Source organism: Macrobrachium rosenbergii, chromosome 46, assembly GCF_040412425.1.
Source record: "Macrobrachium rosenbergii isolate ZJJX-2024 chromosome 46, ASM4041242v1, whole genome shotgun sequence".
Taxonomy (NCBI): domain Eukaryota; kingdom Metazoa; phylum Arthropoda; class Malacostraca; order Decapoda; family Palaemonidae; genus Macrobrachium; species Macrobrachium rosenbergii.
The window spans coordinates 48,583,786-48,611,077 of NC_089786.1; the positions used below are offsets into that span (position 1 = coordinate 48,583,786).

Genomic DNA, 27,292 nt, shown 5'->3' on the forward strand with positions numbered 1-27,292 from the left:
GGAGGCTTCCCACCAATCTGGGTCCCTTCGGCAGGATCTGTTGACGTTTCTCAGGCTGCCAAGGATCGTGCTCGTGCACGTATCCTGAAGGTTTGCTTCTTGTCCTCCAAGGCGTCCTCCCTGTGCAAGGGGTGGAACTCTCGGAAGGACTCTCGCCCGCTTTAGGGAAGCTTCAGAGAAGAGGACGCTTCACGTCCTCTTTCTCAAGGCGTATTTTCGTCTTCTTTGAGTGTTTCGGCGCTTTTCCATCGGCTGCAGCGTGACGCTCCGCAAGCAGCTATCCTGGGCGCTTCTGTAGCTGCCGTCAGGGCGCCCCTCGCTGCTGCCGTGCGGCGCCGGATGGGCGCTCATCAGGACGTCTCTTTGGTTGCTCGTCGTGACTCTTCAGAGCAATCAAAGACCGCTCGCTGGATCGCGATCGTGGCGATCGGCTGCAGTCTGGCGCTCCGCAAGCAGCTATCCTGGGCGCTTCTGTAGCTGCTCGTCAGGGCGCTCCTCTTGCTGCCGTGCAGGGCGCCTTTCGGCTGGGCGCCTCGTCAGGGCGCTCATCAGGATGCCTCTTTGGTTGTTCAACGTGGCGCTTCAGAGCAATCAAAGACTGCGGGAATCGGCTCCCTTCTGCGTGTTGCACCGCAAGGTCTTCGTTCTCCCAAGGACTTGGGAGACTCTCTGGTTTCTCCCATTGAAGAGAGAGTCTCTTGTGAGTCTGAGCCTGCAGACCTTGAGCAGCCTCCTACTTCCTCGTCTCACGGTCTACCAGGTGTTAGCCGGTCTTCTCAAGGACTTGTTTGGCGACAAGTTCAAACCCTCGCTCCTCTCTCTCCTCCTTCGCAGTTAACTTCGTCCAAGACGATGAGAGCGTCGGGGTTTGTTAAAATGACTTCGTCTCTGGCGACGAAGAAGGCCTTCAAGAAGGTTAACACCTGGATTGAGGAAAGAAAGACCCAAGGCAAGACTTCTTTTACCCTGCCTCCATCCAAGCTTTGCGACAAGGCAGGTTTGTGGTACTAGACCGGAGAGGACGTCGGCCCAAGTGTTCCTTCATCGTCCCAGGAGTCTTCGCTACCTTGGTCGACGCGCCTAGAAGGTCCTTCCTATCTGCAACCAAATTGTCGTGGACTTTGTCGGAGACAGATCTCCATTTGAAGGGACTTTTTCGTCCCATGGAAGTCTTTTATTTCCTGGACTGGTGTTTGGGGACTCTAGACGTTAAGGTTAGAAGTTCCTTCTCTATCAGCCTGAGGGAGCTGTCCAGCGTCTTGATCTGCTTGGACAAGGCCGTCAGGGATGGCTCGGAGGAACTGGCTTCCCTCTTTTGTACGGGCCTCTTGAAGAAGAGGGCCTTGTACTGTAACTTTACACTAAGTCAGTTTCTCCGTCGCAGAGGTTAGAATTGCTGTTCGCCCCGTTGTCGAGCCATCTCTCCCCCCTGTCTTTGATCAAGGATCTCGCCGCCAGCTTGAAGGAGAAGGCCACTCCAGATCTCTTGGCCCACTCGTCAAACGCCCGGCAGTCCCTTTGTCGTCGTCGTCGGGTCAGACCTCCAGGAAACAGAAGCCCTTTCATAGAGGAGCTTCTTCCTATAGATCCTCTCCCCGAGGAAGAGGTCTTTCCAGAGGCGGAGCCCCGCCTAAACCTAGGGGCAAGAAGTGACCTGCAGCGCCTCCAGACGCCTGTAGGAGCCAGGCGGCTTTCGTTTGCGGGAGCCTGGAGAGCAAGAGGGGCGGACTCCTGGTCCCTCCTAATTTTCGAGAGAGGATGCAAGATCCCTTTCTCGACACGCCACATCTGTGCACGCCCCAGGGATTTGTCGCCCTTCTACCATCAAGAGAAGCAACAGCCCCTTTTCGAGTTATTAGTGCAAATGCTCGAGAAAAAGCTGTGGAGCTAGTCCTGGAGCTGGACTCCCAGGATTCTTCTGCCGACTGTTCCTAGTTCCGAAGCAGTCGGAAGGATGGAGATCAGTCCTAGATGTCAGCGGACTGAACCGCTTCATGGCGAAGGGAAGTTCACGATGGAGACGTCCTAGTCTGTTCTAGGAGCATTTAGACCAGGAGATTGGTTGTCTCGCTGGACCTTCGGGACACCTTCTTTAACGTCCCCATACATCCCCAGTCGAGGAAGTTCCTGAGGTTTGTATCGTGGACGAGTGTTCCAATTCAGAGCTCTTTGCTTTGGGATAAGCACAGCCCCTATAATCTTCACGATCATCATGAAGAATGTGGCGAGACGGCTTCACTTAGCGGGCATACGAATCTCGCTTTACCTGAACGATTGGCTCTTTCGAGCCTCTTCACAGTCAAATTGTCTGGAGGACCTGAAATCGACTTTGAAGTTGACGAAGTCCCTAGGACTTTTAGTAAACGTAAACAAGTCCCATCTGATCCCGACGCAGTCCATAGTGTTCTGGGGATTCAGATGGATTCAGTGGCTTTTCAAGCTTTTCCGTCCCAGGAACGGCAGCAATGCTTTGGAAAAGTCCCATCCTACCTGGGGAAGGAAACATGCCCGGTGAGGGAATGGTTGAGTTTGCTGGGGACCATTTCCTTGATGGAGAAGTTGGTTTCCCTGGGAAGACTGCATCTCAGACCCCTCCAGTTTTTTCCTGGCGGAAAACTAGATAAACTAGGAGGATCTAAAGGAGTCCCTGAGGATCTCTCCCGTAGTCAAGGATCTCCTGAGGTGGTGGCTCGTCCCCTCAAAGTTGGCAGAAGAGGTTTTCTCTACACCTTCAGAGCCCCGATCTAATGTGGTTTTCCGACGCGTCCAGGGAGGGATGAGGAGCAACACTAGGGGGGAAGGAAGTGTCAGGCACCTGGAGAGGGGAACAGGTGTCCTGGCACATCAATCTCAAAGAGTTTAGGGCGATTCTGCTGGCCCTGCTTTTTCTTCGAGAGCCAAGCTTCAGGCTGAGTGATACAGGTAAACTCGGACAACACCACAGCCCTGGCATACCTCAAGAAACAGGGAGGAACTCACTCCCGGTCCTTGTTTGCCCTGGCGTAGGATTTCCTGCTTTGGGCGCATGCTCAGGGTATCACGATCCTTACGAGGTTCGTGGCAGGAGTGGAGAATGTCCACGAGGACCTTCTCAGTCGGCAGCTTCATCTTCCGCCCGACCGAGTGGACCCTTCATGAGGAAGTGTGTCAGGAGCTGTGGAGATTATGAGGAAGTCCTTGGTGGATCTCTTCATGACATCCAGGACAAGGAGGCTTCCTCTATACTGCTCTCCCGTACTAGATCCAGGAGCAGTAGCGGTAGATGCCCTCGTCTGGGATTGGAAGGGATTGGATCTTTACGCCTTTCCTCCCTTCAAGATTCTGGGGGAGGTCATCAGGAAGTTCTAGCGCCGGAAGGGACGCCAATGATGTTGATCGCCCCCTTTGGCCAGCGGCAGGATGGTTCACAGAGGTCATGACCTTCCTGGTGGACTTCCCAGGGCGCTTCCCTTAGAACCGATCTGCTCAGACAGCCCCACTTGAAAGGTACCACAAAACCTCCCGCTCTGAGTCTGACTGCGTTCAGACTATCACCAATTGGCGAGAGCGAGGGTTTTTCATGAGCAGTGGCAAGGGCTATCGCCGGCGCCAGGAGACCCTCCTCCAATTTGGTGTACCAATCTTAGTGGGCCAATTTCAGGAAAGGGTGCAGAAGCAAGGGGATTTTCCTCAACCTCGATCTCTGTGCCGCAGATAGCAGACTTACTTCCTTCATCTTGGGGAGAAGGAAAAGCTGGCAGTCTCGACAATTAAAGGATGTTGAAATGTGCTCTCGGCAGTCTTCAGACGTAGAGTTTTAGACTTAACCGACAATAAGGATCTTCACGATCTCTTGAGGTCTTTTGAGACTTCTAAGGTACCTCATCCGTGGACGCCTTCCTAGAACCTGGATATCATCCTAGAATTTTTGAAGTCGGTTACATTCGAGCCTCTTCATTCGGCATCGCCCAGGAATGTGACAAGGAAGGCTTTTTCCCTAACTGCTCTGGCGACAACGAAGAGAGTTAGTGAAGTTCAAGCCATCAACAAGCACATAGACTTTAGAGGGCATAAGGCCTTATGCTCCCCAGCCCTATGTTTCTCGCCAAGAACGAGAACCCTCTACCCCTTGGCCCAAGAGTTTTGAGATCAAGGATATAGCAGAAATTCTTGGGCAAGAATAAGAGAGTCCTGTGCCCTGTCAGGGCTCTCAATTTCTTCTTAGATAGGGACGAAAGGAGGCAGAGGCCCGTCGGACAATTTGTGGTGTTCTGTCAAAGGCCGGACTTTCCGATGTCCAAGAATGCTCTGACATTCTTTTTAAGAAATGCGTTCAGGAGGCTCATTCTACCTGCCAAGACAGCGACATGAGACTCCTGAAAGTCAAGGCTCACTTAGTGAGAGCTATCGCGACCTCGGTGGCTTTCAGAAGAACATGTCCCTTAGCGATCTTCTGGGTACCACCTTCTGGCGAAGCGATTCAGTGTTAAACTTCACATTTCTTGCGGGACGTGAAGGCGACATACGAAAACTGCTACTCACTAGGACCATACGTTTCCGCATGCTTGGGGGCAGAGATGACACTCTTCCTATCCTTTAGAGGTTAGGAAGTATTTTTTTGTTAGGTCTTGATTTTGTGTTTTTATGGTTGTTGGGTTAGCCACCGGAGGTGGACGTCCCAGTCTTTAGCTTATACTAAGTTTTATTACTTAGATAGGCTCGGTCAGGTGGTTGGTCGTTGCTCCTTTTGCCCTCACAGTATGGTCTTATGATCTAGTCCCATTGTGGTCACGCCCCCGTGGACAGATCATCTAGAACTCACCAGCTATATAGGTCACTACCTTGCTGGAGACTCTAGTAAAGCAGAAGCAGGCTTGGGTGACAGTATCACGAAGTCAGCTATGCTAACAGGTAAGGAACCAAGGCGTCAATCGCCTACATATATTTGTTTCCTAAATCCTATTCTGTCTCTTCCCACCTCCAATGGTGGGATTCAGCTATATATATATCTGACAGGTAAGTCTCATGAACAAAATGATATTTTAATAATAAAATAAAGTTTTTTCATACTTACCTGGCAGATATATATATAATCATAGTGCCCACCCTCCTCCCCTCAGGAGACAGTGGCACTAGAAAATCTGAATAGAAAACGGGAATGGTTCCTGATACCTGCCTCCCAGCGGCGGGAATGGGTACTAACCACCTGGCCCCACTGCGTGTGCCGTGAGTTTTTTGAAATTCTGTCGGACTTCGGAGAATACAGCTATATATATATCTGCCAGGTAAGTATGAACAAACTTTATTTTATTATTAAAATATAATTTTTCCATAGTTTGCAGCAGGAAACTGAGGGTGTCTGCAAAGACATATTTCTTCCTTTTGGCTGCAGAATCACCACTTTTGCCTTGGTTTATGTTTCACAAACCTGTCCCTGAGGTTTCGCCACGTCCCCTTCATCTCTTTCACCGCGAAGAATAACACAGTAAAATTAATTATTTAATAGTGCAAGAATAAATAAATAAATATGAATATATATGATATATATATATAATATGTATATATCTACTGTTTATATTTATATATATATATATATATATGTGTGTGTGTGTGTGTGTGTGCGTGTGTTTTATTTTGGAGATACTGTAAACCTAGACCTATATTTGGTGTTTTTACAGTTGTAATTATTTTTACAGGTATTTGTCGACTGGAAATAGTTTCTCAAGTCTTAAGCATGAATTCTATATTGGAAGATCTACTATTGGAGCAATAGTCAAGGGAACCTGTCAAGCTATTTGGACTCACTTGAAAGATATGGAAATGCCACAACCAACTGAGGAAATGTGGCTGGACATTGCCGATCAATTTTATATGAAAACCAACTTTCCTAACTGTGTAGGTTCGGTAGATGGCAAGCATATAAGATGCATTAATCCCCGAGCAGCAAGATCAAATTTCTTTAATTACAAGAAATTTTTTTCCGTGGTGCTCATGGCAATTGCAGATGCAAACCTGCGCTTTGTTGCCATTAATGTAGGTGCTTATGGAAAGGAAGGAGATTCTACAGTGTTTCGGGACAGCCCCCTTGGTAAGAAATTGTACTCTAACACTTTAAATTTACCACCTCCTCGTTGTTTGCCAAACACCAATGCAAATCCCCAACCATTTGTCATGGTTGGAGATGAGGCATTTAAACTTTCTACTAATCTCTTGCGACCATATCCATCGCGTGAACTAAATACAACAAAAAGAGTTTTCAATTATAGACTTTCACGATGCAGACGTAGCGTGGAGTGTGCTTTTGCGGTTCTGGCGAACAAGTGGAGGATTTTTCACACCCCTATTCTAGTGCAACCAGATTTCATTGATGAAATAGTGAAAGCTTGCTGCATTCTGCATAATTTTGTTCTGAAGAGAGATGGAATAAACTTTGAAGATAGTGAAACATATCCCTGTGAGGATGTAGACGACTTTGGACCATTCCCACGTGGGCGAGGGTTAGAGATAAGAGACAACTTTGCTGCTTACTTCATGGGTCCTGGGGCAGTAACTTTCCAGAACAATCACATGTATTAGGTTACAGTGTGTTTTTACTAAGGCTATATTGTGTGTTTTGGATTGTGATTGCTTAGATATTAGCATTTCAGTATTAAAGATGAAAAGTTAATAATGAATTTTATTACCTTTAATAGGAAATAAACATATTTTATCTTAAACTTTCTTGTTTCTTTCTGCCGATTCTATACATGGCCACTTCTCGTACATTATTTCGCCTATTTCAATCCATGCTTTCTCTCTAGAGTTCTTATCACAATGTCCTTTATCACCCTTTTCCCAAAGTGATGACCTTGCATGAATGCATTGGATGAATAAATCAACGTCAGTCATCTTTGTAAAAACAAGTGGTTCAGTGGAGCGCCAGGAGCGGCGTAGCCATCTGGTGTGACCACGTGCATAGAACTGGCAACAGGACAGATTTGGCGTTGTGGCGCAGTGTGGCAGAAATGGCAGCGCCCCACTAGTGTGACATCTCTCATTGGTTTGTGTGTGACATCACCATATGCGACACCGCATACAGTTTCGCCGTAGCGGCGACGCCACATAGTGTGACACCGGCCTAAGAGGCAGATATCTTCCCTGACGCCGGTCAGCCCATGCATATGATTTCTTGTGTTTGTAGGAGGTTTTGATCTTGCCATCTTTTATGCAAGAGCTTGAAGCAGCCAGCTTTGCACACAAAATACAGGAATAGTATCATTTGAACAAGATTGTATTGACTGATGAATCTTTTGATGAAGAACAGGACACAGATGATGAGTTTGGGTTAATACCTGAGAAAAATTCATCATTTTATGTGAGAAGTTTAGTGTTTGTGTTTTGGAAACTAATTTTGCATTTTCCTTTTGACTTCAGAAATCAAAATGATAAAGCAGAAATAACTGAGACAAATTTTACAATGAAGATTTTAAACTACATATTAACCCCGAACGGACGGGCATCCGAGGCGGTTAGGGGAGGGTATTCACCACTTTTCTCAGTTTTGAGTTTTACATAGCATTGTATTGTCCAATCCTTCTAGTATTTGAAAACGCATCGCAAACCCTTCCCTGACATCGGCTAAACAGTCGAAAATCACTTTGAGTAAAGTTATCTATTCACATCTAGCATGAGTGAGAGGTATTCGCCACCCATACCACCTCGCTCAGTGTTCACAGGTTGGAAGCGAGTAGCCAATGGGAGCACGCCCTTACTGTTTCGCTGTTCTCTTGGCCAATCAGCGGCGCTTTAGCGTCCCATGCGGGTCACTGCAGAGCCTTCCCTGCATTCTGTCCCTCTAAACTTAACACAGTTGTGTAAAGTGCCTTCTTCATGTTTTTCAGGAATTCCTCTGTAATTTTGTGATTATTATGGATAACCAACAATCTGTGGATAGCCCAGGACCTTCAAGGGGCCGTAGACATGTGAGAAATGTGAAGGATTGGATTCCTAATGCTCACAAAAGGAAGCAAAATAGTGGCCAAGCGTATGTTTCTAGGACCACAAAGAAACCTGTACGTGCTCGCTGTGTTGAACAGCCATGTGGCGATGGTTGTTTTACCAAGATTACTCTTCCTATTGTGAATATTTTTCATAGTGAATTTTGGAAACTAAGTGACTTCACCTTGCAGAATGCCCATCTGCAAAAGTGTGGAAGTGAAAAACCAGTGAAGCATCGTTGTGCTCCACAAAACCCTGACGCACAGCGAAAGCATAGAAAAACAATGAACGAATACAGGCTATCTTACGGTGATCAACAGTTTGTTGTGTGTTTCAAGGGATTTTTGAGCATTTTGGATGTTTCTGAGACACATGTCTATAATGCATTACAGGCAATATCGGCTGCGGGGATGCTTAGGGGCGCCCTGCATGGCCACCATCCCTGCCCCAAAAGAATCCCAGATGATGATGTTAACAAAATGCTTGAACACATTCATTCATTTCCCACGGTAACCAGTCATTATACCAGGGCTAAATCCCCACACATGAGGTACCTTCTTGGTAATCTTAACATTAAGAAACTATTGAATGTACCTATTTTGGATGATTGATAATTACCCCGGCAAAAAGAAGGTAACAATGTCTTTTTATAGGATGCATTTTTGTTGGATGAATCTGGGGTTCAGGCCACCCTCAACGGATACTCGCAACACCTGCGATGAGTTGAAGGTTGGAGGTCTGTGGGGGCGGGGGGGGGTTACGATGATATGCATGAAAACGACCTCCTCGATCACGATCGTGGCGGAGTGGGGGCAGAGCCAAGGCCCTCTACTTCATCCCAATAATCCCCCCAAGTCATCCATCATCATCATCATTAATCATCACCACCACCACTTCATTCATTAAGACTCTTCTACTACCATCATTAGTCGTGCAACCATCAGTTACTTCTTCATCAAACATGCAAGAGGATCATCATCATTATGAAGGTATTATTATTATTATCATTCTGCTTTATTAATGTTATGTTTTCATACCATTATTTAAAATAATAATGATAATTATTATTATTATTATGCTGTTTTAAAAAAGTTAATTGTTCCGACACGATATACAAACTGTCGGTCCTTTACATTAGGAATTACTTTCAGCGTAGGTTGGAAACAGCTGTTAAACTCTTGAGCAAGGTGGTTAGGCAGTATAGTAACTACCGCCAGGTAGGTGGGAATACCTGCCTGCCCAGATGTAAACATTCCAGTTTGCTTTCAGCCGTCATGCATTGCAGACGTGGTTTTGGATCTCTCCACCTGACTGTCGTTAAGCTCTCTTTTCCCAGTGGGATCTTTCAGCATTTTTGTGTATATATTACTTGTGTTTGATGTTTATTAATACAAACCCATGACTTGTGATAACCTTGCATAGCCGTCATTCCCTGTGCTGTGCCTTGGGTTTGACGGTCAAGGACGTATTTAAGGAGCATAACTGAGTGGTATTGCTTCTCTTCCAGTAGCCCTTTATTTAAGTACTGAAGGCATTCCCCTGTACAATCAGAAATATTAGATTGGGACATAATATCTTCGCTCCCCTACACTGATCGGGATGTAAGAGTTCGCTTCCCTTCTTGGGCTCCTGCCCTCTGTGTACAAGGGCATGACTACTTCCTTCCTACTTGTGTTGATGTGTTGTTTTCACCGCCTGTGCTTAGAGGGCTGCAGGGCAGGTGGGAGGTTGCGGGCGTCATCTGTAAGTTACCCTTCCATGGTGCCCTTGGGAGCCTCCCCTCTGTCCTTTTCTATCCTTGTAGGTTCTTCCTTATCTCTCCTTCGCCCTCTTTGCTCGCTCGTCGGGCAAAGACTGCAAGGGGGGGGAGCGGTCGGGCCACCTCTTCTAGGGTACCTCCTTTCACTGCATAAGGCAGTTCCCCTCGTAGCGAGAGGAGTTTCCCTCTCTAATCATCTTTGCTTTTTCTTTCAGGTTGACAGTGAGCATCGCAGACACAGCAGTAGTTGGCTGGATATCTCAGGGGATATCTCGCATGAAGGAGTCCTGACATTCATTTAGTGTTGCTTTGGGATCGACCACAATACCTGGCTGGATGACACAGTTCCACGTCAGGATAGTTCCGACTCTGTTCCTGCTGATGTGGATAGATCGCTGTCATTGCTGGTCTTCATGTATGCTGTGGCAATGCTCTGGTATATCTGTGGTCCATCTACTCCTGCTGTTCTCTGTGTTATGCTCCTGTTAACTCGAGGACAGTCTCTGGGCAGCTCTTCCTGGTCTCCTGCTGCAGCCATCCTGATCGTTCCTGTCGCTGCTGGTGACTTTCATGTGACGTTCCTGGTCGTTGCAGTAGCTCCTGCCTTCCGAATCACTTCCATAGCTCCTGCATCTGCTGTCCTGATCATGCCTGCTGCTTCTCCTGGTGGTTGTGCCCGGGGCCACTTCCTTTGTGTTCCTGTCAGCTGCCCTGGAGATTACGATGTCCGCCATTCTGTAGATGATGTCAGCATGAAGGTGAAGGAAGTCCCCTTGAGGAAGTGATGTTCCTGGCCGTTGCAGTAGCTCCTGCCTTCCGAACCGCTGCCGCAGCTCCTGCATCAGCTGTCCTGATCATGCCTGCTGCTTCTGGCGGTCGTGCCCGGGGCCGCTTCCATTGTGTTCCTGCCAGCTGCCCCGGAGGTTATGATGTCCGCCATCCTGTAGAAGATGTCGTCGTGAAGGTGAAGGAAGTCACCTTGTGGAAAGTGACGTTCCTGGCCATTGCAGTAGCTCCTGCCTTCCGAACCGCTGCCGTAGCTCCTGCATCAGCTGTCCTAATCATGCCTGCTACTTCTCCTGGAAGTGGTGTCCTGGGCCACTTCCTTTGTGTTCCTGCCTAACTGCCTGGAGGTTACGATGTTTCGTGTCCACCATCCTGTAGAAGATGTCGGAGTGGAAGTGAAGGAAGTTGCCTTGTGGGCATCCGGTCAATTCGCCGACTGTTCATGGCCGTCAGTCAATTCGCCGACGCCAATTCGCCGTCCAGCCAACTCCGTCGCCAATTCAATTCGCCCGTTGACCAATTAGTCCCCAAGTCAATGCGTTTGTAATTGGCCAAATAGTCAAGTTCAATGATTTATTTTCGCATTCTCATTCTGACCTTCATTAGCTACTAAAATTGTCTAACGGCAATTTTGGTTCAAAACTAATTTTTAGAAACTTTGCTCGAGTATTGTATCTTTTTAGGAAAGGGAGGTAGTTACAATATAAATACAATAAAAAAATGTGGAAATAATGTTTATTTTCAGTTAAATTTATAGTTAACGTACAAGATACTATAAAATGAAAAAAGTAAAGTTACAATAAAATTCTAAAAAAAGATTGGTTAAGCATTTAATTTCTAAAATTTAAGATTATGTGCGATTGCTTTCAAAAAGGTAATTTTTTGGTTGGGATCATATTTCTCCATGACATTTTTTATACGCAAGTTCATGTCTCTGTATTTTTTCTTTTGCCTTGGATCATCTCCTTGAATAAATTTCTGCAGTTTGGCACTAGCAAACCTTTCCTCACTTTTCAAAACATCGATGAGCTTCCAAATATTTGGATGACTCATATTCACTGTCTTTTAGTGCACTGTGGTAAGCTTCTAAACTATTTGTAGTCCTAGCAATCCCCGACATGCATCTATCCCAAACATTCCAAATAGTTAATGGATATGGTGGTTCAAGACGTCGCCTCCTTTCTCCTCCTCCTCTAAGGGGTCCTATGTAATTATTCTCAAAATAGGAAACTACCGATTGTGGAATATCATCATCATCTACAAGTTCCTCGTAGCCATCGACAACATCATCTACCGGCAAGAAGGCAAGGGCAACAAAACAGTGGATTTTAAGACTAAAACTGTCATCTTGGTGATATCTGCTTTTCATTCCTTCTTGAACGATATGCTTGTACACATTTTGCCTAAATGAAACAAGCAGCATGATAAATTTGACGCAGGAAACGATTCAAGAAATCCATTATGGGCTGCTTTTTTGAATCCATAGTCATGCAATCTGGGCCTTCCTGCAGCAATTCACTTATTTTGGCATAAAGTCTATTATATGTGTTTTGGCTTTTGTTTGATAGCAGTCATGAACAATCGTGTGGTACACTTAAAAATATCGATCTGTACGTGCACTATATATAATTGAAAAATATACTAGAACAGCATTTAAATGTTCCATCTGCACCAATTCTTGTACACTTTTAAATGTCTCAGCGCTTCATCACTTGCAAATATCAGAATTCTGCTTGAATCTTCGATTCCACTATCATACTGTAAAAAATTTCATTAGTGTCTAAAGCGAGAATATTCACTTGGAATGGAGAACCCAACATTTGTTTGTGGGGTTGCGGGATAATTAACATCTGCTTGCCTCCAACGTCTGATATACTTACCGAGTTGTTCCAACCGAGGAATTTGTGATAAAGCACATTCTGTTTAACTTTTCAACTTCACCAGCAATTATTGAGCGAGGTGCGTCACGAGATGAAATTGATTTTTCTTTAATATTTGAGACCGCAGTCCTCGATTTACCTCTGCGGCAGTTGAAGCGTGATTGTGGATACCAATCTTCTTAATCTCTGTATAGTTTTCATCAGTATGAAGTCTCGCCTTGCATGCACGATTTTCACACCTCCAGTAGATCTTCAGTCTATCAGCACTTTCCTTATTCTTAGTATATATATAATTCTCTTGATCCACCACTTTGTTTTTTCCTTTCTCAGACGTTAAAATCTTGCAGGTAGCCATGTTGTTGGATGGGTGTATTCTTTAGAAATAACCCGATCTAAGTAAAAAACCTTTTGTTTTCAACTGTCCAAAACAGGAAAATAATAAGAAAAAACAAACAACCTAGTGTCTTCATTGGAGACAAAATGCCCAACGACGAGTTAACTTGGGGACAAATTGTTCAACGACAAATTGAATTGGCGACGAATTGGCAGGGACGAATTGACCGGCGTTCCACCCGGGACGAATTGACCTAGCGCCGCCTTGTGGAAGTAGCTGCCATCTTCTTCATCATATCTTCGATTTCGTCTTCTGCTGCCTCTTCCCTTCCTCTCCCGAGGTCCAAGGGGGTCCCGGGAATCGGACAGTCCTCCGTCAGCCAAAGGAGAGGAAGGCTGCTTCTTCCCCTTGATGCCCTTGGACGTCTAGAGACTGCCTCCTTCCGAGGAGGCAGTGGGTCTTTCGTTGGCTCTTCCCGACCTTTGGGTTAGGAAACCGATTCGCATACCCCTGGGTTTTGTGTTTTGGGAGCTGTGGGTGCGCAGACCTCAGTTTGTGATCCCGTTCCCAGTCCTAGAGGTTCTTCCTCTAACGCTCGTTCGCAAGCTGCTCCGAGTGCTCAAGATTCTATGGAATATCGAGTATCCCGAACTGGTCTAGAGAGTATTTCCTCGGCCCAGTTCGGGGGCAGTGCAAGAGAAAGGGCCGGGGCACCCAGGTGTCTCAGCTCTTCCTGCCAGCACCACAAGCGCTCCCTGAGTGCTTGCCAGTGCTCGGTCGGGTTCCCAGCCTGGTGTCTCGATCCTATTGGTTCAAACACCAGAAGAAGCAGGGAAGAGATACCCTTCGGGAGTCCTGCGGGACTTCTAAGGGACTGACTCTCTTCCGGGAGACAAGTTTCTCTTGTTGGCTCTTCCCGCCCTCAAACGGGAACTGATTCACATTCTTCTGTGGGGTCTGGCATTTTGGGGGCCGCGAGAGCACAGCCTCTCAAGGCCACGCCCTCATTGCCAGTCTTGGAAATCTGCGTCTAAGACTGGTTCTGTGCCTGGCTCTTTCGATCTCTTAGGACACTGAAAGCAGCCGCTCCCGATTTTTGGGAGTCTTGTGGGTAGCTCGAATTCTATGAATCACGAGCACTCTCCTGACGAGAGAAAGTGCCGAGACACCCAGGTGTCTGGGTGCCGAGACGCCAGGAGTCTGGGTGCCAAGATGCCAGGTGTCTCGATACTTCCTGCCAGCTGCTTTGTTTGCTTGGCCGGGTTTCATACTTGTGTCTTGAACCTAAGGGTTCAAGCATGCAGGGTAGCAGACACAGAATTCCCCTTTGAACTTTCTTCTCGAGGGGCCTCGGCCCCGAAGGAGTTTAGAGCTCGGGAAACTAGCAATAGTTCACAGCAGATGAGTTCTGCCCAGTCCAGATCCGATTGTGTTTGCGCGATCCGCTTGGTTCAGGCCCTGGTCACACTTTCGAGACTGGCTCGCTTGGCTTGCTCGCCCCGTCCAGCCCTTGGTCGCGCTTCTGAGACTGGCTTGGCTTGGCTCGGCTCGCCCCGCCTGCTGCCCAGCCCACCGCATACCAAACAGCTGGATTGCGTTCACGTGATCGGCTCGGTTTGGTGCGGCTCGGCTCGGCCCTACTTGGTTTTTTCCGATTCGGGTTCTCGGCTATGTTCGAGTGAACTTTTTGCTCTTCCCAGGAAAGTGCTTTACCATGGCACAAGCGCTCTTCTTCCCCCGTGTGGCAGTAATCTCCTTCGATTGATTATCGCTCACGGTCCACCTCTCCTGCTTATCTTACTGGCAGGATGGGTAGGGGTACTCTTTCTCCTCACCTGTTCTCTTCTCTTGGTTGTTCCAGGTGGTGCGAGACGGACAGAGAGAGCTCCGATGAACTTATCTTTGGAGTTTGGCTGCCTGGCGTGCTTTGGGTGCTGGTCCCCCGATTCTTTCGTAGTATAACCAGGTAGCCGAGGAGGGTTTCATGGGATCTGTCAAGGTCTCCTTCCAAGGGGAGAGGTACAGGAGTTTCACGTTTCGGAAACAGCAAGGGCCTTCCTCTTCAAGTTGCGATCACCCTCGCGTTTTCAGAGAACTTTGCACCGGCGAATCAGCACGAAGATCCCCTTTACTTGGTTCTGCCTTGTCCTTTGGACAACGGCCAAGACCTTGGGGTCTTAGTCATCTCAACTCGACCTTGAGTTCAAGCCAGCTCCCCCCCTTAACTCCTTAGCTAAGAAGTCCCAGGCTTCGGAAGAAGATTGCAGAACACACAGTCCTCCTCTTCCGTTCTAGGAAAGAGCACATAACTGTGTCTCTTTCCACCCTCTTTCTCGTATGGGAGGAGGGAAGAAGGGAAGAACAAAAAGAAGTATTGACCAGAAAGAAGTTCTTCTACTGCTGATGCCTGGATGAAATGATACTTATCGAGTCTCTGGAGCTGGCAGCGACATTGACGAGACCTGGGAATGGATTCCTTCAGGAGATGTATCCATTTCCCTTAGGTCTCGGCAATTCTTTTCATTGAACTTCCATCCCGCATCCTCTCCCATGCTCCCAGTTCGGGAAATGCCAGCCCGGCTAGAGCTAATTGTCTCGGTACCCTGTCATCTTGCAGAAGCTTCCCCATGGTGGAGAATGGAAGTCTGCTTCCATTCCTCCATCCTTCTTTCCTCTTCGAGTATGAGGAAAGAGTTAGGCTAATGCTTGATTGAAGGAACCTTCAAATATGCTTGTATATTCCCCTCACATCTTGTGTCTACTTATGGATTCACTGATTGAGGAATAGGCGCACACTGGTGAGACCTTGTCTTGAAGGTGTGTGACCGAGATGATTAGTACCTTCTCATCACCGTCCAAGGCTCAGGGCAACCTTTTGGCCGTCCGAGAATTCAGGATGAGTTTTGTGACACTCACTGGTTTCGTTGAACAACAAAGCCACAGTAATGGCATTTGTCGACAAACAAGAGGTAATCGTTTTTTCCTCCTGTTTCTTCTGTCGACATTTACAGGTACTCGAGTGTTCTGTTGCACACTTGACAGCTCAATTAACCAGATGCATTCCCAGTGGGGATGTGTTGGTAGGTGAGCCTGGCCACGGGTTTGAGTGATCGGGACGGAACATGCTGTTCACTCTTTTCTTCACGAAGATTCATGCCGAGACTGCTCGGCTGAGAAATCCCTACCGTCCTTCTGTTGCCTCCTTGCACAACAAGTCGGTAGTTTTTCTCGCTCCTTCATACCAGACCAGGGGCCGCTACGGTGAGGCATGCTGTCTTTTTGGGGAAAAATTCAATATCTATGTTTTTTCCCTCCGTATTTGTCTGTTTCGGTAGGGGTTCACAAGCATTGCTCACCCCGAGTTACAAACAAATACTTGAAGACTTCGCCTTCATCCAACCTGGTAGCCGAGGCATCGAGAAGAGTTCTGCTTGACCCAACCTCCTGTAGCAGCTACACAAGAAGCGGTTCTTGAGGCAGTACATCCCTGTGTGTTCAGGGCTGGGGAACCTTCCAGCTTTCCTTGCAAGCACAGGCTTTCTCGCCACCGGCAACGAATATAGCTGGATATCCCTTGAAGTCCTCTGCAACACTGTCCCAGGGACTGGATCCTTCTTCGCTGGTGGGTGTCGTTGACAGAACTTCTTCTCAGGTCAGAGTCGCTCTTCAAGTCTGGACTTCCTCGTCTTCTTAGCCGAGGTTGCTTCTCTCCCTTTCATTTGTGAAGAACATAGGCCCTTGCGACCTAGTCTTCTATCTGAAGTAGCCTTCATCTCCTCAGTCGAGAGTTAGCTACAGATGAGAAGCTTCTTCGGTCGTGCTGTCCCAGGGAACTGTTCCCTGGGTGGCATGTGACTCTCGTTTAAGGTTCCTGTCCGTGCTCTGCACGCGCCCTTACGAGAGTCATTGGATAGAGATGTGCGCTCTTAGGACCATCTCTCATCTTACTCCTGCCTTGGCGTAGAAGATGGAAGAACAGGGATGGGGATTGTACCTTGACTCCTCAGATGTTGTAGGTGGACTCCGAATCCATTGGCATCCACTGTTGGGTTCAAGTCCTCCTTGTTCCCCTCCTCCTTGGACTTTGTGTCGATGATCCAGATCATTTGTTACTTTGTCCTGTTAGGGAGCTGTGGTACTTTCCGAAAGGCTTGACATTCCTAACCTGGATGTTGTCAACGTTTTCGCTAGTACTCTCTCTCCCAAGGAAGAAGTGTCTAAGGACACATCTTCCTCCTGACTTCATGAAGCGATCAAAGGAGGTACTCAGCAGCTGACTGCGACAATACCTGTACCTTTCACCTGAGAGCTCACGAAGTCGATGGCTTGGTCCATCCCTCGCATTCTGGAAGTTTCTGTCGGTCTGGAAGCAAGACGTGGTCTCACAGACCACACTCTTGTCTTCCTGTGGTCTTGCCCACAGGCCCTGGAACCTTTTTTCCTTGGCCCTGTGGTGGCTGCTCAACAAGTTGTGTTGTCTTACCCGGCTCCTTCAAGAGGACGAATAGCATCTCGCCTAAGGTGTTGGTTCTGGAAGTGAGAAGGATTCCGAGAGTGACTGGCCTCTCTTCTCCTCCTTCTCCACCCTCCAACTTCTTCTCCTTCGGGATGAGAATAGGACTCGAACCAATAGCTGCTGGATCTGGTGCTGATGCGGTAAGACTACACATTGAGCACCCATTCTATTTTTCTTGTAGAATCATAGAAGCAGTTCCACTCCTTCCTCCAGCAAGGGGAGGAAGGAGAGACTGGCAATAAGGGAACCCTATCTCGGCTTTTCCTTACTGCCTCCAACTCTAGATCCTTCCAGCCTATTTCGTAGGAGTTACGTTTCTTCACTCATGTGAAAAGGTCCAGTATCTGACATTTGATCTTGCAGTTCCTACACTCTGATCATATGTCAGAGGCACGGTACTCCTCGCTCTTTCAACCAGGAGGAGTAGGCCAGGTGTGCAGAACTCCAGTCAATTCAGGAAACTCAATCAGATTCCTCCCTCCAACCAGTGAGTCTTAATATAAAGGACTGACAGTTTGTATATCGTGTCGGAACAAATCACAGTTTTTGAAAGTAAATTGTATTTTTCCTAACTATACAAACCTGAGGTCCTTTACATTACATATTATGCCTGCCTTAAGCCACCCCTCAATCTGAACCTGGACCGAAAGGCAAACTGGAATGTTTACATCCAGGCAGGCGGGTTTTCCTTCCTACCTGGCGGTAGTTACTGCCTAACCACCTTGCTCAAGAGGTTAACAGCCGTTTCCAGCCTACGCTGAAAGTAATTCCTAATGTAAAGGACCTCAGTTTTGTATAGTTAGGAAAAATACAATTTACTTTCAAAAATTGTGATATTGGTGTGTCGTATACTGTATTTCATACTGCACTGCAAGAGGTCAGGAGGTTTGTAGGAAAACTGTATCTTGATTCATTAATGGAAGGTTTAAGCTATGTCATTTCAGATTTGAGTAAGTTTTGCTTTCTTCATTGAGATTTTACCTTTCCAGGTTTCTGCTACAGAACATTTTGAGTGAAACAAGAGAACTACCAATCTGAGGTATTCTGGTGGCTAGCAAAGCAGGCAGAATACTATTTATTACTCGTGGAACTTAACAAAAACAGATACTTCAAGTATGGGAAAAGTATTTGGAGGAGAAATTCACCAAAATTACCACTGCTGGAGAAGTAACGAAAGCATGAAGATATGCCAGGGAAGCCTTGTTTATGACAAAGGAAAAGGTAAATATTCAAGAAGGCCAATTGAAGGATGGTGACTTGGAACTTTGTCCTTGTAATCACAAATGAAGTAAGTGAAAAATGTCTGTGTGGTAAGGGGGTATAGTGCCATCAGTGCACCTCACTTGGTTCACTGTAGGCATAACTTGAGGTTCTTTGCAGCGTCCCTTCGGCCCCTACCTGAGACCCCTTTTGTTCCTTTTATTGTACCTCCATTCACAGTCTCCTCCTTCCATCGTAGTATCCTCCCCCATCCTAACAGTCTCATAGTGCAACTGTGGGGTTTTCCCTCTGTTACACCTTTCAGACCTCCTTACTCTGAATTTGCTTTTCAGTACTGAATGATGTCATAGACCCCAGCGCTGGGCTTTTGGGCTAAATTTGATATTCCATTCCCGAGTCACTTTGTATTTCCTGAATTATATCTGATATACCCTTCATAGTGTACAGTATATGCAAGTCAGTCATTTTAATGTCCTTGAAGTTTGGTAGCAAGCTTAGATATACTTTAGTGTTCTAAATGAAGCCTATGTGAAGTTAATATATTTTGATTTTGGCCAGTTTGCTATAGTAGCCAGTCATTATGTTAGAAAATGACTGCAAAGAGAAATTTTTCTTTTTCACATTTATAGAGTAATAAATTATTAATTTTTATTCTTAAATCCAGAAGTTCTCTCAGATTTAAGTGTTCTCAGATTTTGGGATATTATGTAAAGTCATAACAAGGTTCTAGCCAGTCCCAGGTACTTCTTTTTTAATGTTATTCCTCTTTCTTTGAAAGAGGTTGGCTTCAAATAATGGTACCTTTTTCTGTTCATAGCAAGTCTTGATGGGGTAATAATAATAATGGTAATAATGATAATTTATTTTGCATTACAAAAGCTTTTATTTTTAGTGAAATTTACAGTGAAGACCAAACAGTTACTATTGTAGAGATTGAAAGGAATTATAGAAAGGTACCCTTCATAAATGCCTACATCTGTGTCCCTATTTGTAACAGAGACCTCTGTTTAGGATCCTTTAGGCTAGGTTGAAGCTGATTGTATTCATACTTTGTCACCGTGTAATCAAAAGACCTTGATTTTCCATAATTTAATTAACCTTTCTTCTCGTCATTTTAGGGCGTCCACAACATGCAACCGCTGGATTGAAATGACTGACAACTTTAGAAGAAACGGATCCAAAAAAGTTTTGCGGCTTTCACAAATGTAGGTGTTTCATGAACATAGAATGTGCCTGCTTGCAGAAGTGAAATGTCCGATTTGGGCAGAATAGAATGGCTACTCAGTTCAAGACACAATAAGAGATTTAGAGGTTTGTATGACAGAACTTATAATTGATGCAATTTAAAGTTTTGGACCTGGGCCTAGGACAGAATGAAGATAGTGATATTAACAGTGAAATTTGAAACTTATATTTCCTATTATCTTCTGTAACTTGTTTTAAATGAACACTATTCTTTCAAAGCTTGAATTTGAAGTCAGTGGGCCCTGTTGGCTTGTTCCCTATGAATAGAGGTCTATCTTCTGAATAATAATATCAATGCCAAAAGCATGTAGAATATTCTTAAAAAGTTAATTAGTTTTGATAGAATAACTTTATTTACAATAGTAAAATAAGCTAGGGAAGCAACTCTTGATATTATTCATAACTTTTATGGGAAAGATCTTGGTATTATGAAATTTTTGAAGTACTGTAAAACCAGTTAAATTTTCTCGCATTTTCCAGTAATTATGGCTCAGTTCTAATGTATTTTATTAAATGGTTTGGTTTTTGACAAGTACCATAACAAATTCACTTAAGAACAGTAAATGGCTCTTTTTCTGAGAAAAATTGAGCCTACTAGGGAAGTACTTTGAGTGTATTGAAGATGAATAGAGATGGTTAGGACAGTGTTGGTGGTAGGGAATTTTACCAGATTATGTGAAAAAGTTGAAATGCTCATATAAATTTTACAACCAGGTCCAAGTGGCAGTAATAATAATGATAATAATAAAGATACAGAACCATTTATTGTATTTTGCTTGTTGAAATATTGCCACATATTTTTTGATGTGATATTTGCATTACAGTATAATCTAATTTAGTGCCATCAGTGCACCTCAGGTGGTGCACTGTTGGCATTACTTAAGGGTCTTTGCAGCATCCCTTCAGCCCCTAGCTGCAACCCCTTTCATTCCTTTTACTGTACCTCTGTTCCTATTCTCTGTCTTCCATAAATTAATGTAACTTTTTTCTTAGCCAAAGTTGTGACTTTTTTTTCCTGTGACTTTATTACCGGCCACCCCAGCACTTGGCCTCTTGGCCAAAATTCTATATTCCATATATATATTACAAATTACTTTTAACATATACTGTAGCTGTGACTGAATAGAATTTTATCCAGATACCCTAAACAAAAGATTACAGACATAGTTCAGTCTGCGACCCTGTCAGTAACAGGACTCAGGTATAGGTTGCTTGAGGCCTGTTTGCAACTGTCTTTGATCTTAATACTTTGTAGCCCTAAAGAACTCACTGGCACCTGAGGCCATTAACTTCTTTATTATCTTTCCAGCCTGCGAGCATGAACCCAGCAAGTCAGGCACCATTCACATACTTTGAATTGACAAGAAAGAAGAGAGATGACTACGTTTTTATAGAGTGTATTTATATAAAGTGCCAGAATGTATTATATTTCACAGGTTATTCACAAACATTAAAGGTTGTCAGTGATAGAGATGAAGTAAAAAAAAATGGTCCCGTTAACAGTAATGCTGGAGAGAGACGTACTTTGGCACATAGAGATTGTAATCTTATCTCCTGTCACTAGTTAAACTTTAAGGTTTCGTACAGATATGTTTCAGAATACAGTTTACCTATAATTCTCATCAGCTCAATATCAGTTATCAGTTAGTTCAGTGTTTCAGGTTAACATTATATCCAGGTATTTAACCTAAATTTCATAACAGTGTGATATTGGGTATTAGGTTTTCATGGCTACTAAAGAGCTAATTTATAATGGTAGTTTAGTCTGTTCAAGGACAATTTTTGCTTGAACACAGTATCCAGTATGTCATTGTTCAATTCTTGCAAGAATTATAGAAGGTTAACTGATTGTCTTACCACCACTTGGGAAAAACTCATCTATGGAAGAAGAAACAGCAGTCTTCACTTTGCTATCTTGGTACCAGTAGAAAGACTTATTCATTAAATGTGTTGTGCTATCCAGAGATCGTTTCAGTGTGATAGCAAAGCCTTTTGTCCTTCAACCAAACATACTGCTGACTTTTGTTAAGTCAAGGAGACATGAGACTATGGCATTAATCAGATATTGAGAATGTAGATGTAATGGCATTCCTGTATGTTTAGAGAGAGAAGGATTCAAGGCAACAAACTTTGGAAGCTGATGTCTTGAGTTATTTGTTGCAGCACAGCAGTTGCAAGTCAATATTTGTATGAGGTCTAATTTACAGTTTAGGGATGCATGCCATCTCCCTACCTTCTCCAGTTAGTTGCTATTTCTGCTTTTCGATGTAGTTAATGTTATTAAATGAGGGAATGTGCGTAGGAGCTACCTGTAATGAGGTTTACATGGGAGTGAGGAAACTGTTTCAAATATTTTTAATTGCAAGATAGAAATAGTTGGCTATGCCATTCAACTAGTGGAAAGAAGATACTAAAAGGTGGCAGAAAATGTAAAACTGTGTCACTGATGATTGTAGATCAAATGTAATTGCTACATGGAACCACTTGTGTTGTTTCATATACAACTTGGGTTCACTTTTTTTCCTTTACATTTTGTTTGAATAACCTTTGGATGTATCTTTTTATTTTGTCGTTCCATTTTAATTTCCAGTTGTCCATCGGTCATTTAGTACAAACTCTTTCACTAATTTGTCTATCGTTCGTGCCTTTGGATTAATTGATTTTAAACTGCTTTTCACTATTTTTCGTTCTACTTTCTCTCTTGTTAACTCAGTGGTATGGTTAAACTAAGATCAAAAATAATTCACAATATTTTCTCTGGTTGTGTTTTTCAGATCCATGTTGAAGTCTGTTTATTCTTTACAGTCACTATTTGTTGTAAAACTTTATTTTCTTTTATTTAGACACACATGCAGCTTGCATGTGCTGTACTTGATACTAATCGTCCGTCTGTCCACAAATGGCTCATGTTTCTTGTGGGTTTTACCTGTGATATTGTGTTGAAATATCAGTCTGTTGTTTTGCTGTTTTAAGTTAAATACGTGTTAACTGGCATTAAGTCAGTGTGTGTGTTTTAAGCTCTTATTTTTTTTTTATATCTTTTGTCCTTAGGTGCCATGTGTATATGTAAGGTAGTTTAAACATTTTTTCCTTGATGTTTCAACATGAAGACTTATCACATGGGGTTAAGTTGTCACAGTTGTAATGTGAACAAGAAGTTGATGGCCAACAATTTTGGTTCGTTAACACTTTTTTTCCCTCTTTCATAAGGCTCTGGATTTCTTATCATATACTTTACCCTTGTTAGAAGTCTTTATATCCGCCAAAAAATGGGTGCTATTTAGTGATTACATTTTGCAGTATGCTTTACACAGACCTTAGACGACTGAATTACTTCTTTGCAGCAGGCCCCTGGGCTCTAAGGTGTGTTGCTTTCAGATTTTTGCTCTACAGCCAGCCTGTTTTTTCTCTTAGTAACTGGGTATCTTAGTTTCTTCTACTCTGCTTTGTCTCAAATTTTCAGGTTGTTGAAGAACAAGACCTGATTTTATCTTTTTCACTTCACTGAAGAGTAAGACTGTGCTTCATTGAAGAGTAAGACACTTTTTGTACTTCATTGAAGAGTAAAACTTATCTTTTCCTTCATTGAAGAGTAAGATACTCTCTTGTTATTTCATTTAAGAGTAAGACTTCCTCTTTTTTGCTTCATTGAAGAGTAAAACTTTTATCCTTATTACTTCATTCAAAAGTACAGTAAAGCTTTTATTTTTACTTGTTGGACAAAACATTTGAATTATCACTTCACTGAAGAAGTAAAATCTACAAATATAGTCTTCAGACAAGAACAAAACTTGGAGTTTTACTTCATTGACTAATAAAACTCTTGGGTTAATCTGAGTGTCCAGAAGTGTAAATTTTTCGGACAACACTGATCAACGGGCATGTTATATTCTCTTGGTGTTTTGTTGCGCCTTTTGTTTTCAAATTCCCCTTCGTTTTGGCTAGTTCAGACCATTGGGTGCCATGTGTCAATGCATTTTTAAACCCACAGAAACATCTAAAACTTCAAACTGACCTTGTGGCAGAAAGTTGCAAAAGATATGTTTTTGAATCCTCAAGAACTGATGTTTTATAATCAGGATTTATGTAATTTAAAAAAAGTTTGATAAAGGATAGACTCTGCTTGATAGCTTCCATGTTTTGTGAAGAATCTGTGAAAAGTCAAAATATGCACAAATACCCTTGATGTGTTCTGTAAACGTTGAGGAGAAATTGCTCAAAACTTTTGAAATAGTACCATTTTTATGAAGAATCTCATTTTTAAGAATATTTATTGAAAAGTGTTGTATACATGAAAGCCACATTTAAGGTCAGTGTGTATGCTAACTGCAGTGTGCTCTCTCTCTCTCTCTCTCCAACCAGTGTAAATAGGTCTTTGAGCCTAAGGTATTTAGAAAAATTGTCCGAAATCTCTCTCCTCTTCTCTCTCTCTCTCTCTCTCTCTCTCTCTCTCTCACACACACACACACACACACACACACACACACACACACACACACACACACACACACACACCAAAATGTGTAAGTAACATCTTTGAGCCTAAAGTTTAGAAAAATTGTCTTGAAATATTCTATCTGTTTAACCTTCAAGTTGGTGGTAAATTCAGTCTAAATGAAAATTCTGTCAGTCAGGCAGAAATGTACAAAGAAAAAGCTTTTGAAAATGACTACCAACATTGTCCATTGATAGTTTAAGTATTGCATTCCAAATTCCCCCCCACTTGCCTCGTCAAAACTTAACTCGATTCAAGTTTGGAAAGTCATATAAACTTGACAGTTCACTTTTTGTCAAAATGTTGCTCATTTTTGTTGACAGGTTTTAAAATTTATTTCTTCCAACTTTATAGAATCTCGACACATTCAGTTATTCAATTGTTAGAATTCAGATTCATAATGATTTCAGTATATGTGTATAAAGTGTTCAGCTCATAACTTTAGTAGAATCATTAAAGAAAACCATGGAAAATTGCTTTTATAATTAGTAGTAGACATGAAAATTGAAGCACTTGAGTGCCTATAGAGAACTATTTCCTTGTTGAGCCTTGTGAAGAAGCTGGTATAGACGATGTTGGTTTAAAACCTTTGTAAACAGGCACCATTTTGTAGTTCAAATGAGCAATTTCTTCTCAAATCACTCAAAATTTTAGTAAAGACTAAGGCAATGTGAAATTTCTGTATAAGAGACCAGAAAGGTTTAGTTTTTGACCAAAAATTTAGACTAAAATGTTGTTACTTAGACAAATTTGGTAAATGTTTCTATGTAGATGAACAATTTTTCTAAGATATTTAATTTTTTAAAGGTAAGTTTAATTTTGCTATAAAAAGGTTTTCTGAGGTTAATTTTGTATTCCATGTTCAGTTTCAAGTAATTTTGCAATTTTTATATAAAAAAACATACTTCAGATATTTAACATGTAAAATAAAAAAAAGTTATGTACTTCAAAACTGGGTGTTTTTACAGTCAAATACTTTGTAACTGTAATAAAATTTGTAACTAGAACTTGAAAGTTTCAGGGTTATAGTATAATTTACAGTTTCAAGACTTCCGTTCTCTGTGTGGATAAATTATTCACTCAGAAGAGAGATGTCATCTTGGAACTGTGGGTTAGTACTGTAATCCACAAATTTGGTTTTAAATGGCTAAATTACAATTTAATAATAAGCTTACAGCATCATATTTTGTAGTATGGTAGAAGACTTTATGTAAGAACATTTTTCAGCATGTAACTGTTATGTAGGCTGTATTTACTATGCTGTAATTATATATTACATTACATACTGTAATCAAGTATTATATGAGATTTCCATTGTTGTGCTCTGTGAAGAAAATGTATATAAAAGCAAGACCAATAAAAAACTCGAACTTCAAAACATTCTTTTACTTTCCATGAAGCCAAAAACATACATACATGAAATATTACAGAAATAAGAAAATTATTTTTCAAACTTTTTTTCACCAATAATTTCAGTGTCCCCCCCCAAAATAGGGGCTGACCTCATAAAACTGATTATGCTGGCACTAAGGAGCCCTTCATTCAGCCCTGTAGACCAGAGGACCTTCTATAGAAGTCCCAAAAAGTCCCAGAGTAACTCTTTAAGGTGGACCTAAGTGTTTAGTTTTCAGTTTTCTCTTAAGTGGAAATTTTTAATTAGTACTTGATAAGTGTTTAGTCACTGGAAGCTTTGCCACTTGAACACTTCCCAGCTGGCTTAACTCAGACAAAAATAGGTCTATAAAAAGTCATTTATCTTTGAAAGTCGAGATTTATTACTTGAGACAATGTTACTTTCATTTTGCTTCCTTACTTGCAAAGGTATTACTTGGCTAAAATTCACAATGATGTTTAAACAACAGAACAAAAAATAATCTTGGACACAAAAGGACTAAAAAAATTTGTGTCACAACTTTTAACTTAATCAAAAGTCGTATTTCCCAAGTTCTACTTAACTAACTTAAGATCAAATCTGCCTCATAAGAGACTGCCATAAGGAACAAATGGAATAAAGACTTTGATTTTTTAAAATCATTTCAGTGATCTAAGACCACTTCTTGCAAAGCTGTTTTGTAATCCCTTTAAAGAACAGTCAAAATGCTTCCTACTTAACATTATGACTTGTAAGAATAGGTCTACTGTACATAAAAAGTATGTTTAAAACAAGACTATAATAGTTCTTAAGAAACAATATCATAAACGGTAAAGTTTCCTCTTTATAAGATGTTTTTACAGAACGTCAAAGGTCAATTTAGTTTTGTTATATAACCCAGTTTTCATAATGTTATGCATAGACCTAGACTCAAAGTCCAGTTTATGAAGATAGAATGACCAGAAGCCTACAAAAGTAGATATAGGTCTCACATTCTTCTTTGAGAGCAACGATTTGGATAAACAGCGTAACATTCGAACTACAGTAATACAAAATTCACCAAAGAATGTACGCCTATTTCAAATACAACCTTCAGTATCCAGTAAACGTTTACCTGCGTTTATAATTAAACACTTTGATTAAAACGAGAATATTTCAGTGCTTTTAAAGTATGTGTATCCCTTTATTTTGACCTGAATATGAACTACTTTTAAGTGTGTGCTCAATCAGAGATATGAATTAAGTAATAGTGTATTAAATTTGTGTGATTTACACAGTACTAAACCTTAGAAATATTTAATATCATTGCATCAGCAGAAACATTTTAAAGCCAATTATTACAATACGAGGCCTATATCTAGGTTATTTTTTAGAATACCTTCACCTATTAAATGCAAGTTAATTAAAATCAGCATAGGCCTATCTTACATTATCCAAGCTGTGAAATATCTCTAGGCCTAGTTACAACCGACATTTAAAGCAGAAGCTTGTGAATGTCGTCATTTATTTAAGGGAAAAGTACAGAATGACACAGGAAATGAGTTTTAAAAAGTACTTTAAATGTGAAGAAAATATCATTAACATTCAGACAGTTTTCAGTTTATTTAAACGTCCCAAGTCACCATTGTAGGCAGGAGTCCTCATTTCAAGCACATTTTATTATAGCAGGTTACCAAAAGCTCTCTAGAAAGCAGTTAAGACCAAATACATGTCTGAAAGTTTAAAAAT

At 42.7% G+C, this 27,292-nt stretch overlaps 1 protein-coding gene across 7 annotated transcripts in view; it reads left to right on the forward strand.

Annotated features, from left to right (window-relative positions):
• The window catches only part of LOC136830294 (uncharacterized), a 30,107-nt gene extending 4,537 nt beyond the window's left edge, over window positions 1-25,570 (forward strand). The window contains exons 1-4 of one of the 7 annotated variants that reach the window (XR_010850630.1): window positions 8,839-8,945; window positions 18,221-18,452; window positions 19,571-19,763; window positions 21,007-25,570. Coding sequence is in view for 2 of the 7 variants with exons in the window: in XM_067089692.1 (XP_066945793.1) it covers window positions 5,676-6,555 (880 nt within the window). In the remaining 5 variants the exon portion in view is untranslated. Of the gene's footprint in view, window positions 1-5,675; window positions 6,688-8,838; window positions 8,946-18,220; window positions 18,520-19,570; window positions 19,764-21,006 lie in introns of those variants that run through there. The other 6 variants (XR_010850631.1, XR_010850629.1, XR_010850633.1 and 3 more) reach the window with 6 other exon arrangements.
• Window positions 25,571-27,292: the final 1,722 nt, after the last annotated feature.